Source organism: Cyprinus carpio, chromosome A3 (genome assembly GCF_018340385.1).
Source record: "Cyprinus carpio isolate SPL01 chromosome A3, ASM1834038v1, whole genome shotgun sequence".
Taxonomy (NCBI): domain Eukaryota; kingdom Metazoa; phylum Chordata; class Actinopteri; order Cypriniformes; family Cyprinidae; genus Cyprinus; species Cyprinus carpio.
This window is the reverse complement of record NC_056574.1, coordinates 26,377,807-26,394,785: the sequence shown is the minus strand read 5'-3', so window position 1 is coordinate 26,394,785 and position 16,979 is coordinate 26,377,807. Positions and strand designations below refer to the sequence as shown.

The 16,979-nt window shown below is 37.9% G+C and overlaps 1 protein-coding gene across 1 annotated transcript; it reads left to right on the top strand.

Annotated features, from left to right (window-relative positions):
* The first annotated feature begins 820 nt into the window (after nucleotides 1-820).
* On the top strand, nucleotides 821-16,747 carry LOC109055825 (serine/threonine-protein kinase 17A-like). The gene is made up of 8 exons (XM_042726658.1): nucleotides 821-957; nucleotides 1,179-1,322; nucleotides 7,271-7,483; nucleotides 11,505-11,649; nucleotides 12,447-12,573; nucleotides 12,901-12,949; nucleotides 13,815-13,994; nucleotides 15,250-16,747. Exons 2-8 carry the CDS (start codon nucleotides 1,225-1,227, stop codon nucleotides 15,515-15,517), a joined length of 1,080 nt encoding a protein of 359 aa, XP_042582592.1. The 5' UTR covers nucleotides 821-957; nucleotides 1,179-1,224; the 3' UTR covers nucleotides 15,518-16,747.
* The last annotated feature ends 232 nt before the right edge of the window (nucleotides 16,748-16,979 follow it).

The window sequence follows — 16,979 nt, the reverse complement described above, 5'->3', positions numbered from 1 at the left end:
CACCTGTCTAGTCAGCTCTGCATCACCTGGATACCAAAACTGTTTTTTAAAGTCATTTACTACGCACACACACAGTACTGGGATATGCAAAAACAATTACCTAATGAGTGTCAGGATTCCTGTCATTGCAGCTGACTTCAGAACACACCCTCTCTCACTGCCTGTCTGCCACTAATCTCTGTTTTTGGTTTCATACTTTCACCCCCTCTGTTTCAAGGTGACTTGCTTGTTATTTGGTACACTGCAGTCTAACACCCATGAGTGTAATTGATGTTGCCACATTCACTCTGCTTCATATTAAAGGTGTGTGTGTGTGTGTGTGTGTGTGTGTGTGTGTGTGTGTGTGTGTGTGTGTGTGTGTGTGTGTGTGTGTGTGTGTGTGTGTGTGTGTGTGTGTGTGTGTGTGTGTGTGTGTGTGAAATATGATTTAGCAAAGTATGAGGCACGTCAAGGTAGGGCACTGTCTGTTTGGTTGCCAGTGACAACAAGGAATCAACAGACATATGATTAAATGTTGTAAATAGCGTGTTTGAAATAATTATTTTTTCTCTCAAAATGTATGTTTTTGAAACCTTAAAATTTCACAATATATTATTGCTGAAATAACATATTTTGGATTATGGTTTGTATTTACAATATACAAAAATAAATAAATAAAAATAACAAAAAAAAATATGTTTGTATATTTTCCAGATTTGTGCTTTCATTGTAGCACAAAGTTTGTTTTGGAGGACTTTTTATCTGATCACTGACAGTTTAACTTGCATCCTATAGATGAGTTGCCAATTACCATTCTATAACTCCGCCTCCTTCGAGAGCTCTACACTCCTATTGGCCACCTCTTTAAGGGGCGGTGTTTGTAATGAGCCTTGTGCTTGGGAATGTTTGTCCGCAATCTCAAGCTGAGTTACCGCTGCTTGGACGTGGGCATATCTATCGCGTTTCTTAACACGTTCTGTGAGTTTCTTTGGAAGCCATTAAATAGTTTTAGAACCTTTGCACCGCTTTAAACGCTGTGATAAACTTGTGGTGGTAGATATTTTGTTTTTTTTAATTTTTCCCGTGCAGCAGTTAATTTAACTAAGCATCATATATATATATTTTTTCCCAACACAATTGGGTTGAACAGCACTCTATGATAGAGAGCTGATGGACTAAACTTTAATATTTCTACTCAGTGCTCCGGAGAACGGCATTATCCTGCAGCAGGTCTGTAACAGCACAATGATGAACAGGAACGGAGTGGTCACAAAGATTCGCACGCGGATAAGGACCGACCCCTTCAAGAACAACTATGACCTGGTCGGCAAAGAGCTTGGCAGGTAAAACACTGCAGATTATCTACTGCATGGACAAATTGGCGCGTTTAAAAGATTACAATGTGTACAATAAATGTAGTCATATGCCCGCAGGCAGTTTCATAAACTTGAGAACCTGCGTGAGAATGAATTGAGGGAGTGAATCACCGCCAGCTGGAAGCCAAAAGAGATGTGTTTGGCTCCCGCACGTGTAATAAGAGGATCAGCTAGATAGATTTAAGCCCTTATTGCAGCTTGCCAATACTGCAAACGAACTAACTTGCATAAAATAAACGAAACTCTCTGTTAATCGCACACCTGTGCACCTTTGCGTTTACTATAATGGGACCGTTCTCTGATTCGCTTAGTTCCGTTGCAGTCGGGTGAATTAGTAGTGTTTCACCTGCAATCAGGTGAATAGTGTATCGTTCCTAAACCAATGTGTTAATTCGTTGCCGTTCACTTCTATGCATTGACTCAGATTTTCATTCACAAGTTCTGTGAAGCACTTTAGTAGCTTTCCTTCCTTCAAATATTGACAATAGAGCGTTCCTGTGTCTGCTTGGAGGAAGTATTTCAATGGTTGGTCCCTCTGGACGACCACGAGCAAGTGTTTTGAGTCTCTTCTGAATAAAGAAAAAATTATTGACATAAAATAGGTTATTTAGATTATTGTTGTTTTTTACAGCATGGCTTGATGCAAGCACCACAGATGAAAAACTGACATCTCTTATTGTTATTTGTGAGGGAAATGCTTATGAGCCTAGTTTTGTAGGATAGTCAGACTTGTTTTGTGCTTGAACGAATCAGTTGAGTAAAAGACTCAGTGACTCGATTATTACAGCCAGATTGGCTTGTCGCCATCTTTTGGTAGCATGCAGAAAAAGGACGCTGAACAAATCTTAAGGAATCGTTTTAGTGAATGGATTCAGTTCACCGGGATGAATCGATCAAAGGTGAACCACCTTACATTCTTCTTGGCGTTTTCCAAGGGCCCCTTGTACCTGAAAACCAGACTTGGATCCTCTCAGTGTGTGTTCTGAACAAGTAAACAGAGAATTTAAAACATGTTAATTAAGAGCCGCATGGACCAATGTGTGATGGATATAGCACTGCTTGTCCTGACATTGTTCTCTAATGCTCCACTGACTAATTATAGACAAGACCATATCATTTGACCACTGTAACTTGTTTTCTCTTGGGCAGATGTGTTCATTTAAACATTCATGCTGTGCTTGTTGACAATTGCATTATCGGTTTTCTGCTGCCTTTAGGTGAATTTTGTTTTCCAAGTTTCTGGATTTTAATTTTCATTGCCTTTCCGCATCATTTAACCCAATTTGATGGGTAATTTGTGGATTGGGTTGTAAAATGTCTCGATTTGGACTGGATTTAGTCTGCATTTGGTTCTCTCTGAAACTTTTTGCCCCGCTCCGTGTGAGATGGCACCATTTACTCATGCCTTAGAATCCTAACAAGTTTTTTCCTGTAATTAAAGCGCACAAAGTCCACAGGCATGAGTCACAAGGCAAGCTGTTATTTTTATAATGCAGCCTATCTGATTTGCTTACCATAGTGGTGAATTGAATGAGGAATGGAGGAATGCAGATGTTGATGTGGAGACTGGGTAGGCAGAGGGAGACAGTCACACAAATTTCTTGCATTCTTTCAGCATAACCTAATCTGATTTCATCCCTTTTTTCTTTTATCATATATCAACTTCTTGTTAAAGGGGTCATATGATGCGATTTCAAATTTTCCTTTCTCTTTGGAGTGTTACAAGCTCTTGGTGAATAAAGAAGATCTGTAAAGTTGCAAAGACTAAAGTCTCAAATCCAAAGAGATATTCTTTATAAAAGCTGAGACTCGTCCACACCCCCCTGAAACAGCTTGTTCTAACACGCCCCCACACATCTATGTCACTATGTGGGAAGATTTGCAGAACGCCGCCCAGATGTTCATGCAAAGATAGGTGTACCTTTTTTTCTCGTTGTAGTATTGTTGTTGCTGCCGCCGCCATGTCGTATACGCTGTGTGTTTCACTGTGAAAGCAAAACTTTGTTTTTGCCTTCCAAAAGAAGACACGACTAGAAATCATGTTTATCACATTTATAATGGGTTTTATGTTTGTCTCATCACTCCGACCGGACAAGGCATCACAATATGTTAAGAGGTGTAACATTTTTCGTCACACGCTTGAGGCATTCGACCAATCCCAGAGCACACCTCGCTTTTCAGAACGATGATCCTTGTGAAAATCGATGCGTTTCAGAAGGCAGGGCATAGAGGAGAAACAATAATGTACAGTATGTTGAAAATACCGTAAACCGCATAAACACATTTCATTACACCAGACACACAAAATAATGTTCTTTTTTGCAGCATCATATGAACCCTTTAAAGTAGCTTTGCAGCAGAGATGTTCACAGTAAGCTGAGTGGGCCAACTTGTCTTGTGATTTCCTCTGAGTTCAACAAAAATCTTTTTTTGGTGGTTGGTCACCTTTTAAAATCATTCTTTAGCTCTCCAGATGACCATAGCATACTCGTTGGCTTAGATTTTTCCTCTACCATGTACACACACTTGCATTCAAACACAGAGCACTACAACGTAAACTGTAAAATGTATGTTTCGTTTGTGTGTGTGCTAGAATACTCTCGTCTTAGTGAATGACCAAACCATCTGGGCCTGTTGTCAGCACTCCATTCATTTGACACACAGCCCCTACAGCAATTTCTGTATTATTCAGCAAGATCAAATCCAAAGTTTGTTCCTAGACAACTTGTTTGTTTAGTTGATGAAAGATCAGTTTAGTTATCAGTTGTGTTTAGTTCTGTTTCCATTTCCAGTTTTTTTTTCTTCCCCTTATTTTTCAATTCTTTGGATTTATAACAAAAGTTCTTGTTCTCATTAATGTTTTGAGTACCAAAAGTTGTCACTCGTCACTGGTGCAGAAATGGACACTGTGAGAGAACAAAGTGCATGTAATCTACCAAATAAATTTGTGTCCGTTCCCCTTGAAGATCTGCAGAGTTGGTTACCTGACGTACAGTGTAGAGGATGTCCTAGTTCATTTAAGTCCTTACAAGTTGTGTCCCAATTCAGTGAGATTAGAGGGTATTTTTAAGCATATCATCTTTGGAGCTTCTCTAGAGTATGTAAAAATGAGTTTAACCCCAACCTTAAAAATCTTACCTCTGATCATGCACCAAAATCTATTTGAGGAACTACATCCACAGATACCTTCATATACAACATCATCAGTTCTAGCTCCACCTTTTCACAAGCTTTCCATTGACTTCATGTGTTTTTTTTTTTTTTTTTATGAAACTCTACACTTTTTTTTTTTTTTTCTCTTGCTGTGTGACTGTTTTGGTAATCTACACTTATCCAGAGGAAGCCAATAAAGTTCATGAGTTCAACTGAGATTTCAGTGATCTTCTATCCGAGGTGGTCTGTGTGAGGAATGTTTTACTGCAAAATTCTGGGTTGCTGACTGAGCCTTCTGCCCTACCAGTAGCAGACAGGCCAGCTGTGCATGTGATTCAGTCCTTCGCTTAATAATGGGGTTGTACGATTTCCCTTTAATAACGGATTGAGATTATATATCTTTGTCTAAATGGACTTGTTTATGTGTGTTTGTGCACACGTGCATGCTTTTGGTCTTTTAAATGTTTATCCATTCTTTGACTCTCAAAGTGAACACGTTTCTACCATCTGGCCATGAGAATGAAACTGAGAGATTGAGACAGACAGTGAAAGAAGACAGTGTGAATTTTTTATTTTTTTCACAGGAAGTAACCACCACAGTATCTGGGTCATCTCCAAAGATGAATGTACATTTCCTGCCCTCTTTTTGCGGTTCATTGTTTTAGATTGAGGCTGACCGTGTTCATTGGTATTTCAAAGTATTGTGGTATCTTATTGATTTCTCATTCATTGCTGAGTGTTATTGGTTTGAACAAAAATGTAATTTTGTAAAATGAAGTGTTTGTGTATGTGAGTATTTATGATAACATCAGTATAAATTTTTTTTTTCTTCTTTCCAAACATGACCTTTCAAACCTGCTCTGTTCACACTTTTGAGAAGAGGGCAGGAGAAATGTGAGGTTGGCAGAATTATGGCAACTAATGCAGTGCCCTTTGACCTTGTCACCTCCCAATCCAGCACTTTATGGGTGTTTTTGCAATTCAGACATCGTAAACTTTAATGTCTGCACTAGTCAAAACACTTTTTTTTTTTTTTTTTTTTTGTGCAGGATAATTTCCTCACGTACTGAACAACTGGGCTGTTCTGAGAGTTGGCATCATTTCATGTGATTCTTGTACTCCATGTAAACTCTGTGTTCTGAGCGCAGACGCTGGAACGTGCTCGCTCTCTGCCAACCACACTCACGTTTAGCAGGAAAACTACACCAACACAGGCAATTGATGCATTTTGGCTTGCTTCCTTGGAAATTTTCAGGGACTTTTCAATGGTTTTCAATCATGGGAATTGTTAACACCAAGACTCAACAACAAAAGTTTTTTAAAACCCCCATATTTTTTAAAATGTAATGTTCTGTGGCAAAATCGTATGTCACATCTTTAGTAGATACATATTAAAGTAGTCTTTTTCTTACAGCAAAGTTGGCCAAAATTTTTCAATTTATAAATCCATGAAGTGTTTTCTACAACGATTGTTCCCTCCCCTGCATATATATATATATATTTAGTTAGTAAGTGTCACGTTTGGTTATTGGCTGAACTAGACGGTGGGAGGAGTGGACACCATTGGCTCTCAATGGAGGAGTGTTGGAAGAGTGGGTGGTCTGTCTGTTGTGGTCTCTACCACACACACAAACTGGTGTCTCTTTATGAGATGGCCTGAAGAGGGGGTGTGGTTTAGAGCCATTTGTCCCTCTCACTGTCAAACAAGAGAATGTCCACGTTGACAGTCCCGTTCTTTGTGTGTATGCAGTGCCCTGTGTGTCTTTTGACTGATAGATGAGGCGTGGGAGGTCAGATGAGGGAGGTGGCAGGAAATCAGTGTGAATGAGCCTGTGTGTGTGTGTGTGTGTGTGAGCAGCCTCAGATGGCTCCAACTGTCATTCTTATCATTTGGGTGTCAGGCTCTTCTTGTAATCGAAGAATAGAGGGAGGGAATAATCATAACCAGTGTGAAATTGACGGGGTAAGAATGAATACAAAGATGTTCACAGTTCATCTAAAAATGATGACAACTATGAAGTCAATTCTTACTGTGCATGTAGAAAAAAGTTATTAAAGGAGTTGTTCACCCGTTATTTGTCACTACCTTATTCCATTCCAAAATTATATGCTGTTTTTTTTAAGTTAAAAAAAAAAAAAAAAAAAAAAGGATTTTTGAAGAATCTTTTTCTTCTGAAGATTTTTGCTGTATTGTCGCAGTTCATGGATGATCATGGCTGTTAAGCTACAAAAAAAAACATAAAAATATGATAAAAGCACAATAAAATTAGTCCATATGACTCATGTTCTAATGTCATGTGATTTAAAAAATATTTTGGGTGAACGCTTATTCTGTGTGTGTGTGTGTGTGTGTGTGTGTGTCAAAGATGCATTTACAAAAATGCCAAGTGTCTTATCAGTCTGCAACACTACCCCCTGCTATTTAATATATGAAACCCTGTTATTACTGTATTAAAAATGTTTAATACAAATACATTTTCTATTTAATACAAATATTTTTATTAAAAATCGAATGGCTTTATTTCTTATTTCTTGTAGGTAGGTATGTATGATAGTTTGTATTGTATGTTAAATATGCCGCAAATGCCTGATTAGAACCAATTGTTCCAGACAGCTGTGTAATAAAAGCTCATGTTTAATAGTACAATGTGAATATCATTACTCAAAATGCTTGTATTTTGAGAGATTAATTTTCATTCCTCAAACATTTCCCAAACTGTTTATTTAATCGCTCTCGTGTGTGTATGTTTGTGTGCACGCAGGGGCAAGTTTGCAGTAGTGAAGAAGTGTGTGGAGAAGACTACTGGCAAGGAGCATGCTGCGAAGTTCTTGAGGAAAAGGCGGAAGGGTCAGGACTGCCGAGGCGACATTCTGAACGAGATCGCAGTGCTGGAGTCAGCCAAGGCGAATCCCTATGTGGTGGCACTGCACGAGGTCTATGAGACCACCACAGAGATCATCCTCGTCTTAGAGTGGTAAGACACACACTCACACAGTTATGTAGTGACATTCCCTGAATGTGAAAGCTAAGCGCAGTGCGGAGTGTTTTATGATGACTTGGACATTGCGCACCATAATTTTGTTATTCCAAGTCACCAGGGCTTTTGAAGATTATAATTACAGGCACAAAGAAATGGCACAGCGGGCAAATCAAAACAGGAATCTTTCATAATGCTGTTGTTTGAAAGTGTGTGTTTGGAGCTTGTTTGTCTGTACCTTTCTGGATGTTACCACAGACCACAGTTGAACTAGTTCTTCTTTTAACTGAGTGAGCTGAATGTTCCAATACAATAACCATAAAAAGAAATCAAAGAAACAAATTCTCAAGTGAGAATGTGGTGTTCTAGTGTTTGGTCCTTCCGAGCACTTCTCAGAAAGCACCGCAAAGTGAATGCATTTTTTCTGACCACGCTGCAGCCTCGCCAAAATCATATCAGACCTGTTTACTTTGCCTTGCCATTTTCTGCTGAACATCTCAAGAATCACTGAAAACGTTCAGCAGACCTGACTCGGACCTATGAGTTTTATTTAAATTATTGTTGACCTAAATTCACTTCATTACTCATCTACGTTTTGCCACAAATAAAAGTAGCTCACCCTTAAGTTGTTCCAAATCCATATGGCTTTCATTGTGTAACACAAAATGAAGGGTTTTCATACTTTTGTCCTTTTTAAAGCTCAAAAGCTAGTCTCCATTCATTGTAATTAAATGGAAAAGAGCAGCAAGGACATTCTTTGAAATTTCTGAATTAAAAAGGTAAATGTAAAAGTGTGAAATTATGTAAAAAAAAAAAAAAAAAAGACGTGAAATGGGTATGGAACAACATGGGCTGTAAATGTTGACTTTTGTGAGTTGTTATTTAACATTGGTATTCACCACGTATTTGAGAAAATTGCTTGCTGTATATTTTTAGCTGAAGCATTATCACACTATTTTAGTTTTCCAGTAAAACTGAAGCTGATGACGTTTACTAACGACGAGGAAATGACAGGTCATTAAGTTTAAATGATTTCGTAAGCTCTCTGTGTATCTATAATTGAAATCTCCCTTATTTTTTCCGCTTAATTTGTTAAAGGAATTTAGTTTTTCCCCTACAATGTTTTATTGCAAATTCTGCATATCAGCACAGATTGGCTGTTGATCTGTGAAGAGAGGTTGGATGACCGAGGTTTTGAGAATAGGTAGATTATATCACTCAGTCTGAAAGGTAACATTCAACAAAAAAAAGTCAAATAGTTGCTCCACATGGCTAAGCCACTTCCTCTAAAGAGACAGCTGTATGTCAATCTGACGCTTGTAAGCACGCACATCGGCATGTGGGCAGACAACCTGTGGAGTAAGTTTACCTTATAAGGAAGGTAACTTCTCGTTTTTCGTCAATTGTTGTACAAGTTCAGTTGCATCAGTCATGGTCTGTGTGAAGTCATGGTCTGGTTGATCTGTTTGCACATAACATATGTAGATATACAAGTCTTATATTTTATATGAATAAATGATCGATCATATTTAAAAAAAAAATTGTATAAAAAATAATTTTTTTTGCATGTTTGTTATTCCTGTGTCTGCTTTCGTGTTAGAACAGTCTGTCTGGTTTGGTAAGGAACTATGCATCCAGTTCATTTTACTCTGGTTTTCTGTTGTTAGTTAAATCCTTAAACTTGTTTTGGGCAGATATAGCAGTAAAAACCAGTTAAACCGAAGAGACACAGACAGAAAGAGACTTTCAGTTTCCGTTTCCTGTGGCTTTTCTTCTTAAAGCAGAGCTGCGACGTACGCTTGCATGTGCAACGCATCACCACATCCTCTGTTGTCAGGAACAAACTGAATTCTCGCAAAAGTTAAAACCCTAGCTATTGTAAGACTGAGAATAGGAAAGCTCATAATTACACTTACCAAACAGACACCCCACACCAATTTGTGGCGAAACACCAGCATCGACTATTACATAAACACAATAGCCACTTTTTCAAAAACCACATGTACGTATGTTTGATGTAAAATGAGATTATTTTAGGATGTTTTGGGACTGGCTGGTAAATTTAAAATGGGTCAGATCAAGTAACAGGCCTAACTATAGGTTAGAGAGTTTTCAACTCAAACCTATGATTCATACTTTCAAGCAGTCTGCATTTACATTGAAGGATCTAATCGAGATTTTAGGGTGATCTCTTTTGTTTTGGGCTATAAAAACACACTAGCAACCACTCACAACACCATAGCAGAGTTTATCACACACAAGGGATGTTCTTTGGAAAAAAAAATTGAGTGATCTGTTTCATTCTTTAAACAAAACAAAAGCCCTCCCTTGCTCAGAGTTTGCCATTTATCTTTCTAGAAAAGCTTTTATGTAAGTCTCTCTGTCATAAGTCTTCATCTTCATCATGCTTTGCTGTTTTTCTCATCTGCTTGATCAAACGCCCTCAGAAGTCTCTGAAATGGACCTTTCAATGGCTTTAAATCCTTTTGACTGATGCAGATGTACAGTGTCCAACTGCCTCTGGTTCAGCACACCTCTAATACCCCAAAATAAAGCCAGAGAGACAAGACATCTGGCACGAATGAACTTTCAAAGTTTTTATAAGACTGAGCACACGGTTCATTTGCTGTAGGGATTTTGGGATCATCTTAAAGCAGATGGGCTGTAAATTAAGGGATTTTAAGGAATATCAATCTTAAAATCCCTTATTTTTTTGGTGAATCTGGTATTGGTACTAAAAATTATATTGTTTTTATATTCCTGTTACAAAACTAATTGAGATTTCTCACTAGAGCTTTGGGTGTGGATCTGAATTTGTTTGAGCTGGTTACCATTTGTTTGGTGTGAAAGCAGTTTTGATGCAAGCTGTACTAAATTTGTGGAAGTAAATTGCTATTGACAACATGTGTTTCTCAGAGTTGCTGGTTTCTAGATGGATTGCCTTTGGAGAGCATTCTTCATCTTTTGCAGGACTCTTTAAGTCTGAGTACTCACTCTAGTCTTCTCGTGAGAGGGGAAATGTGCTCTTGGTGGTCCATGGAACCACTTTATACAGTAGATTCTTCAGATTTTCTCTCACACGCAACCAAAACATAAAAGGCTGAGGACCTGACCCTGCACATGTGTGAGCATTAACAGACCTCTTTGGGGTTCATTTAGCTGCTGTTACTTTAGAAGACGGTCACTTCGGGGGAATTGAGAGTGAAGGGTTTATTCCATTAGAGTGAAGGGCTTGAGTTGTTGTGATATGTTTGATTAAAAGGGCCGGCAAAAGGTTCCCAATATCCCAGTGCAATTCTTTATAAGCTTCAAGTTGCTCATCTGATAAGCGATACCCAGAATCCCCTATTTATACAGCTGGATTCAACTGTTATGTAACACACACACACACACACACATCCATACAGACTCTCCACTGTAGATGAAAAGCATGTGCATGAGTGTCTATTGGATAGGGCGTGTGTGTGCGGCCCAAAAGCCACTACACATGGCCCTGATTTTCACAATCTTTCATATCCCAAAGGAGTATCTGCCTGCAAATCCTCTTGGTAACTCCTGCTACGATTATGCATGGATGAAGTTCCCCATCCGTCGGTAGCCAGAAGTCTCCTCTAATTTAATAATTAGCTGTCTTGTTGGAGAGGGCCAATTATAATGTGTGGAAATGAGTGCAAACACCTGGTGTAGTGTTCAAACGACTCCACACATGTGGGTGGTGTACTGTAGATTTCTTGGTAATTTTTGAGTTATTGTTTTTAGCTTATTATATGCTTGATGTGGCTTAAATACTAATATCAGATGGGACAATGAAACGCACCTCACCCTCATCTCTGAAACTGTTATTCTTGGATGGTTGAGGGTGTGTTTGTGTCTTTTTGGATGTCTCTTATCATCGATGTATTTAATAGGACTTTTTAAACAATATAACACAGCTTTGAACCATCAAGTGGGCCGTGTAATAGGTGTGAACATAATTTGAGATCTATATTGTAGCCATCTATTTTTTTCTCTCTTTCAGTGCTGCCGGAGGTGAAATTTTTAACCAGTGTGTTGCTGATAACGACGAGGCCTTCACAGAGAAAGACGTCATCAGATTGGCCAGGCAGATTCTGATGGGCGTGGCCTGTCTCCATCAAAACAACGTAGTTCATTTGGACCTTAAGGTGAGTGTACTGTTTGTATGTTCATGTTCGTGTGCATGTACATCATAGTGATGATGATTCAGCCAGAGGCCTGTAACGTCTCAAACACCTTTTTGACCATTCTCGGCAGTGTGGGATTGAATCAGAACAGTTTTGTTGCAACAAATATGCCAGAAACTTACTTGAGGGCTAAGACGCCTGAGATGTATGACGCCTGGTGTATGTGTGTGAATTCAAATGCATTAATGTCCACTGTAACTGATTAAATTGCTGTTTTATGTCGGTGTATGTGGGCGTAACAAAGAAAGGAACTACAAATAGTTTCCCCCTGTTCTGTTTTGGGTTATAGTACACCCTAGATTTATTTATTTTTTGGTTTAACATTTATTGCGTAACAACATGAGGTGTAGGTTAGCAAAAAAGTCAGATAGCATTTACAAAAGTAATGGGACTGAATGACTTTTAATAGTATGCTTAAAACAATTAACCAGACCTGATTATACGCTCTGTTGTAATAACGCCAAGTGCTTCAGTCTAATTGCATCACACGTGCTAGTTTTATGCCTCGGGATGTTAGACTGAATGAAAGCGTTTGATTTTAGAGAACTTAGTGTCCACGCTTTGTGGAAACCGTTTGATAAATGGTTAATGGGGCATTTAAAGAAGGGTATTTTTTACATGCAACTATTAAATTGTTAAAAAGTAAATGAAATATAAGTACCAATAAATGTAAATGTTTTATTATTATTATTGGGGAAACAGGTTCTGCTCTGTAATTCAATGTTTCCTTTCTCTCACACCTGTAATGTCATCTCCAGCCTCAGAACATCCTGTTGACGAGTGCCAAGCCACTGGGTGACATCCGTATTGTCGACTTTGGCTTATCTCGGCGGGTGGACAGTGTGTCAGAGTTACGGGAGATCCTGGGCACTCCCGAGTATGTGGGTGAGTCGGACCTTCTTCATTTGCAAACCTCAAAATCTTCCGTGCACAACATTACTGCTGCAAAAATATATGTGTAGACTTTTCACCTCAGTATAGTGGAGAGGAGGGGTAAAACAAAAGCTTGTGTAAGACTAATGAAACTTCACATGACTCTTGACTTGGTTGTGACTCCCTCAGTCATAAAAAATCTGCAGAAATCAGTATCATTGATTGTTTTCGAACACTTGCATCAGACTGCTGAGAAACTAAAAACTGTTGTGTGGGTGTTTTTTCTATGTAGCTGTGTTGTGAAGTGTAATGAGACATTTGTTTCTCTCTTTCCTTCAGCTCCTGAAGTCCTGGACTATGAGCCCATCAGCACAGCTACTGACATGTGGTGAGTTGAACTCTTTGAGTGTCCAGAGTCCAGACGTGTGTGTGTGTGAGAGAGAGTTTGTGGTATTTGACACTCATATGAGGTGTGTTATATAGGTCATTTATCATTGTGGCAACATCTGGATAACTATAACAACAGATACAATTTGCACTATGCATTTCTGTAATCTAGTCGTTCAATAAATGCCAGTGTTTATCTGCATGGTAAAAAGTCAGCATGTGCAATCAGTTTATCTAGAACATTGCCTAGAAAGTTCTTACTCCTTTTATTTGACACAAAAGGTGGTTGTCACGCTCATTGTCCCTTTTTCCCCACATCATTCTTTAAAGCAACACACAGTTCCCTGTCCTTCATATTTTCACTTTTATTAGTGGCGCTCACTAAGACGATCACTATTACTTTTGTTCATGATTAAGGATTTAGAACAAACCTCTAAACCCAAGTATGGGCAAAACTAAAGATTCTTGCTGTAGTTTGAAGTTGTGATGTAACGGAAGTAGCGATGTACCAATTGTAGAAAGTTATGAAACTGAGTAATAAATACAATGTAAAAAATAATATAAATATATATGCACAATGAATTGTTCACACTAAGATCTATAGCATGTATTTAGAATATAGGTTTGATTTCCATTTCATGCTGGCTTTAAGTATTAAACTTTACAACCTGTATGACTTGTGAAGTGTCTTGTTACATTTCTAATCCCGACTCTAAGAAATGCCACAAATCCAAAACCAGTCAGACCATGCTGGAGACTTTGAAAACTTTTTTTTTCTTGTTTTAGCTTATCATGTGATAAAATGTCACATTTGAAGACATGTTTTTTCTGCCGTACTGATCTGTGTTGCTGCTTCTCCCCTACAGGAGCATTGGGGTTCTGATTTACGTGATGCTCACTGGCGAGTCACCTTTTCTGGGAGAAGAAAAGCAGGAGACCTTCCTGAACGTCTCCCAGGTCAATGTGGACTACTCTCAGGATGTCTTTCAGGGTATCTCTGACCTCGCTGTGGATTTCATCCAGTCACTGCTCATCAAAAACCCTAGGTAGGGGATAGTTGGCTGTTAATAGTGAGTGTGGATGTGAAATGACATTGTGACACTCCAGTTTTGTTTAGGCAAACTTGCATAGCATGATTGATGGAGTGGCATCAGTTGGCTCTGCTCCAGACATGTAATCTTACACTTGAATCTCTCATTAAAATGTAATGGACCCTGGGTCTTGAATTTGCAGTGAAATGATCCTTGCAGTCCTATTGTTCCCACATCCCTGGGCTCTTTTGCTGTTTCTGATGAATGGTGAAAGACTTTTTGGGTCTGCTGCTGTAACAAATGGAAATCCAGTCCTGCCATCGTCACTGCTATATGTGGACTGATAGTAGCAGGATCTCTAAAGCAGGACTATAATCTGCACTCTATAAAACTTAATGCTTGCAGATCATCACCACTGAAAAAGCAGGAGAGCAAGAATAATAGCTTAAAGCAATGTGGAAAAATTCTTCTGAATTTGAGTAATTGGGGAAGGAAAAATCTGGGAAACTAAATGAGAGTTTGAGAGTCTTTCATTTGGTGGAGAAACCAAATGCTGATGAGAACTGTAGTGCATCACTGCACAAAAAAGCACACTCTCTTAACATTTTCTCACATTTTGTAATTCTTTACCACAGGCCAATTTTGCTGTCTTTGCTCACTTAATGAGCAAAGTATGTTTATTATTATTATTATTATTATTATTATTATTTTTATTAAAACTAATTTAAAAAAAAATTATTATTATATTATTATTATTATAAAATTAAAAGTTATTTTCAAGATATTGTTTACTTGTTGATGATTTATTATTATTATTATTATTATTATTATTATTATTATTATTATTTTTATTTTTATTATTGTTATTTGGATTATTTTTTTTATATATTTTACACCTGTCTTTTTTTTTTTTTTTTTTGTGAATGACAATATAAAATAGAATAAATAGGTATTTTTTATTTTATTTTATTAATTCACCGAAACAGTATTTTTCTATCTTTTTCCTGTTTTAATTTAAATACAATAACCCGACCTATTATTTGAAAATTATGCATGAATTTATTTTATTTAAAACACTTGTTTTTCTTTATAGTTTGCAGTATCATCATTTTGTGTGCCAATATGAGAATGACTTATCAACACTCTCGGTTGTGACCAGTTCTGAGATGCATGTTGTACAATCTGATATAAAAGATGTTGCATCATATGCACATTTAACAAAAAATAAAAATAAATCATGTTTAACAGGTTATTTTTTTTCTCTCTCCAGAAAACGAGCAACAGTGGAGCAGTGTTTAACTCATCCCTGGTTGAGGGTCGACTCTCATCACCACGCTGTGGAAGCCCCTCTAGATGAGCAAGAAGCCAGCCAATCCGAATCGGAGTCTGAAAGTCCTGTCCCTTCCCCAGAACTTGTCGTCATCCCTTCATATCCCATCTGGCCGGGCCAGGGGGAGCTGAAGACGGGTCGGGACACTTTCAGTTTCACAGAACCATTCCCACCTCGTCCCGAGATACAACAAGAACTCATCTGTTAAGCAACGGACATGATTGCCCAATTGGAGGGCCTCTGTGTTAACGACCTGCCAGTCTGGTGTGGCCTACTTTGGAGTGGACAGCGGCGGTTGACTGTATGTGCGTGTGAAGTCTGTGTCGTCTTGTGTGGGATACGTAGCCGTCCTGGTCTGTGAATGCGAGTTGACCTCCCTTATGGCCACAGAGGTGTGCGCGTGTGTCTACAACAGATCTGAATGAGATTATTTTTTTTAAGCCCCTTAATAAAGCATTCTGAAGCTCTTGGTCAAGGTTCTTAACTCAACGCACCGCAGTGGATTGTTTATACTTTTAGAGTGGATTGAACCTTCTCTGCTGTCTGTACTTGGTCCAAAACTCAAGTCGGAGTCTCCCCAGGAAGTGCCTGCTGCATTGTAGGAAGGAAATGGAAAGCTCTGATAAATTGACTGAAGTTTTATTCATCATTGCGCTTCACTGGACCAACATATTATAAAATATTATAAATAACTGACACTGCTTCTTTCCTCAAACTGTAGATTTGACATCATTCTGCTTCTTTAGAAGTGGGACCTGCATTTTAATGAAGTGATTCACAGAGACTACTTTTGTTCTAGCACTTTCGGTGGGAATAAATTTGTACTAAATCTCCCAACAAGCACATTTTAAGTAGTTCAACATGGTCATTCATACCCACAAGCCACTGTTTGTTTGATTTCTCTCACCGTTTCTGTACCACTGTTTCTTATTCATAACAAGTTTGCTATAATTGCACAAATGTCTTGTACCGTTGTTGTTGTTTTCAAGAGGTATTTTTGCCTTTTTGTAATATATTCTGTATGTTATTTTTTGTGTGTCTGGTAATGCATCATGGGTATCGAGAGGTAAATTTTCCAAGTCGTCAGTGATGGAGTGGGGCTTATGACAGAGGGCCACTCAAAGTCTTCTGGGACAGTTGTGGGAGATGTTTGCATTTTCAGAAGAACAGAGCACAACAAAACAAAAGGCTTTGATAATTGTATATTTTTTATTTTAAAAAAAGAATGTAAAAAAGGTATTTTTCTACAGTTGTGGTATTTTATGATTAATATGAGAAAATAAATTGTAATATTAATTTAGTTTTTTTTTTTTTTTTTTTTTTTTACCAGTTGTGCTTATAAAAGTTTGCACTTGTGTCCAGTCGGACTACTTATGTATTATTGGCATGCCTGGCAAGATACTGAAAAAAAATAAATGATCATTTTGTATTAAACTTATGAAGAATCTTGTTTGTTTACCTTCTAATAGGTTAATATAAATGTTTAAAAGTTTGAAGTCAATAAGACTTTTATTAATAGCTTTTGAAATGCACCAAGACTGCATTTATTTAATCAAAAATGCAATTAAAAGTTAGTACTGTGAAATATTACAATTTAATGTAACCGTTTTCTATTTATATATATTGAAAATGTAATTTATTCCTGTGATGGTAAAGCTGAATTTTCAGCA